The sequence below is a fragment of the Montipora capricornis genome, chromosome 12 (genome assembly GCF_036669925.1).
Source record: "Montipora capricornis isolate CH-2021 chromosome 12, ASM3666992v2, whole genome shotgun sequence".
Lineage (NCBI taxonomy): Eukaryota > Metazoa > Cnidaria > Anthozoa > Scleractinia > Acroporidae > Montipora > Montipora capricornis.
The window spans coordinates 21,491,817-21,495,526 of record NC_090894.1 but is presented as its reverse complement, the minus strand read 5'-3'; the positions used below and the strand labels follow the sequence as shown (position 1 = coordinate 21,495,526).

At 40.6% G+C, this 3,710-nt stretch overlaps 1 protein-coding gene across 1 annotated transcript; it reads right to left on the bottom strand.

Moving 5' to 3' along the window:
• Positions 1–667: 667 nt before the first annotated feature.
• LOC138025967 (uncharacterized) lies at positions 668–2,453 on the bottom strand. The gene has a single exon (XM_068873115.1). It carries the CDS (start codon positions 2,382–2,384, stop codon positions 915–917), a length of 1,470 nt encoding a protein of 489 aa, XP_068729216.1. The 5' UTR covers positions 2,385–2,453; the 3' UTR covers positions 668–914.
• Positions 2,454–3,710: the final 1,257 nt, after the last annotated feature.

Below are 3,710 nucleotides of genomic sequence, written 5' to 3'. Positions count from 1 at the left end.
GGTTTGTAAGAGGTCAAAATGATTATTAGGTAAGAGCTTTGTTGTCTGCCACTACCCCAAGTACTTTTGGATAATGCTTGTTATTAAATTCTGGAATGGATAATGCATTTTGTGTGCTCTGATTGGTTCACTCAATCTCGGTTATTAGCTCATATACCTTAGTTTGACCTTATATGGTAAATGATTGCGCTAAGCGTTGCTAAGCTAAAAAAAATTTTTGCCGGGAAACGAAATTTCTCTCTGAATAAAGCCAAAAAAGAAAAGCACTTTTTTGGGGGAAAGTTTGGATCAATTTCGATGTTTAGACATACGCAAAAAGGCAAGAGATGTTTTTGTGATGAGCCTACGTGTGTCTGACCTCAAGGTATTCAGTACACATTATCACATCTTCATCATGTTTTTTTCAATTTCGCTCGGATTTCCTCGCTTGTATTTCATACTTCCAAATTTTTGGAGTTTTAAGGAATTTAATAAAACAATAATTATTATTCCACTTGCGCTTGTTGGATATGAGACTGGTTATAGCCAACTCTGCGCTACACGCCTCCAGTCGTTGGCTATTTACCACCTCATATCCAACGTGCGCTCATGGAATACCGGTAATTGTTAAGTATTATAAATAATATTGTACCCATTATAAGTGAGGTCTTGATAAAAACGTGAAATTGCAAGTAAAAAATGGTTTTTAATTGATGAAGTCATGCACATTCTCTGCCCAGATAAGAGATTTCCAAGTGAGTGCCTATTAACATGACAACTCAATTCAAAACTCAGGTGTGTTGGTATTGTGCTTATAACTCTTGCCCATTCTGTACAATGTATCTATCCTACTGAAACAGACTGTTCTTGCATTACATAAGAGCTGACTTGGTTAGTTGTTTCATGGATAGTACTTCCACTATCCATGCTTGTCTTCACTTTGGAGACTCTGATCTCCTTACAAGTTCTGCTTCAGTTTTGGCTACAAGCTCAGGAGCACTAAAGCGACTGCCCTGTAAAGCATTCACTAGTTCTTCCAAACACAAATCATTTAGGGTTGAAAATTTGTTGAGAAGAATCTTACCTGTTAACTTGCGAAAAAGTGCCTCTGTTATGAGCCCAGCATCAGTGAAGGCCCTAAGAAACCTAATAACCTGTTCAGGTTCGTAAACTGAAAGCTCCTCAGTCAGAAGCCGAGTTTCTATCAGTTTGAAGAGATCCCGAACATAATTCTTAGTCTTGGCAAAACTGTTTACAATCATGACCAGTCCAACTGGTGCAAAGTCCAGCTTTCCCCGGTCAATGATTTCTGCAGATATTTCTTGAAAAAGATCAGGTGATCGGATATTTTGTTGAGCATAAGAGCTTGTGATCTGGGCCATTTGCTTGTGAGTAAAAGATGCAAGCCCACGTCGTAGGATTTCCAGCTTAATACACCTAAAAAGTGGTTTCACATTCAATCCCACTTCTGCATAAGACCAAAGAATGATAGTCAATGACCTCTCTTCAAGCTTTGTCAGATCACGCTTCATTATCTCCTCCCGCAACACAGCAAATAGCTTTGCGCCTTTTTCAAGAGTCCGTGCATAGGACCATAAAAACTGACATATTTCCTTTATGTGGAAAGTTGCGAGGTCTCTGGCCATTATTTCGTTTCTAATAAACTTGTAAAGTACCCTTGCACGGAACTGTGCTTTCCCATAAGCCCATAATATCATAGCCAGGTCAGCATTCGTAAACAGCCTGGCGTTGCGACTCCTTATTTCCTTATCAAAGTGAATGAAATACGAAAAATCTTTCAGCTCAAGAGTAGCAATGCCATGCACTGTGCTTGCCAAGTGAGTAGGTTCACATAGGTGACTATTCCATCTAATTATGTTGGCTAGGTGTACAGTGGCAGCCCTGACACGGTCATCCCTTTTATGCCCCCGCTGTAAATGATGCGCTTCGAAAGATGCAAGGCGATGAAAAAGCGCAACCTGAGCATATAACACAGTTTTGTTGTGAAGATCCACCTTCGAGTAATTCTTAAGAACGTCGTAAATGCTTAACAATTCAGCCACCTCTGTCTCCATCTGTATTCCGCGCACAATACTAAACGAACTCGTTAGCTGTTCTCGTTGCGAGCTTTCTTTTGTTTTCTTCTGTAGGTCTTCGAACATTTGTAAGAGACGTCTGTGCATTTGGTTAACGACATGGAAGCCTCTAACATCGGAGACCAAGACACAACAAGTAATGGAATTCTCGTTGCTCCGTAAACTCACTGTCGTACTGCTAGTAGATTGTGCAAGTGCAGGAGCTGTACTTCTCCTAACGTAATATAACTGATAAAATTGACGCAGAGACGTCACTGAACTTCTCATACGACAATTTCTTAGGTCCTTCAGAAAATTACCCCTGAGCATATCGTGTTTGTTTTTGCTTTTCTTCGCTGAGAAAACTTCATCATCTTTGCACCGCCATGTTAAAACGCCAGGTATGTTGTGTAAGGTCTACTACGATGTCCCTTGTACCCAGACCGTACGCGTTTTGACAAGTGGTCCATCAACGAATACGCTTTGCCCTTGCTTGGTGAAAATTACAAAAGAAAACGAAACTTTTTACAAGATTTTTTTGAAAAAGATGTTAACATGGAACACATCAGATAAAATTTGAGAATTGCAAATCCTTAATACTTAGCACGCTGCAAACTTTGCCTAATTTAACGTTCCCTAATTTAACGCTCCATAAAATAAGTACGTACATGTGTCTTATTATTGGGAACACCAAGAGTTTGTTTATTCAGTTTCTTTGGTAAATGTTATAGACTTTGAGGCGTACGAACCTACATTATTACTACACAACCAGGGCAGTTGCCTTTCTTTCTATTTGTATGAAACACAATTCTGTGCCCCATTAAATTTTAGGTGCCGTTAAACTCGATTAAAGAATGATGTATCCGGACATGTGCGGTCCGACATTTGAGGAAAACATCTAAAAAATACGTGGGTTGGGCGAAGAGTAGTCTGAATTGAGTTATAGCACTGAGAGCGCTACCTCGCTAATTGAACTGACCAAGCTGGCCGTGGAACTTTTCCAACTATGACGCAGCTACTGGCATCCTCCACTCCGATGAGGCAGAGCAGAGTCATCTACCTGTCGTAACTCGCCATGCCTATTTCTGGTGAACCACTTTCCTTCTCAGGAAATATCCATCTCGGATTTTCATGGCCCTCGTCTCAGACCTTCCCAGGGGCATTGTTAGGAACATGTATTCCTCGTATGTGGCCCCTTAAGCGAGCTTTCACCCAACCCGCATAATCTCTGGTTAGTTGGCATATTTATAGTGACAAAGTTTGATTGTCGCACAATTATGGGATAATTTATTGTTACATCATGATATAAAGCTACTTTTACTTGTACCTGAGTTCCTATGTATAGAGGGATGTCTCCAAATTTACTTCACTCGAATGGGTTTGACATGTTTGCAATTTGAACCTAAATTCGACAAGTCCGTTGTACGCATGCGCACCAGCAATTAGAAATTTCCATGGGTCAGAGCACGTCTATCTTCTGATATTGTTGTCAACCAAAAGAGTGCAAAAGTCACTGTTCCTAAGCCAGGAGTTAAAACTCGTTGCAAAGGGAGCCAGGATGGCATAGTGGTCATCAAACATGGCTCCCACCACTTCAATCAAAGTTGGACTGAGTTCCAGTCGATCTCAACATGACTCGAGGGTTATCCTCTTCCT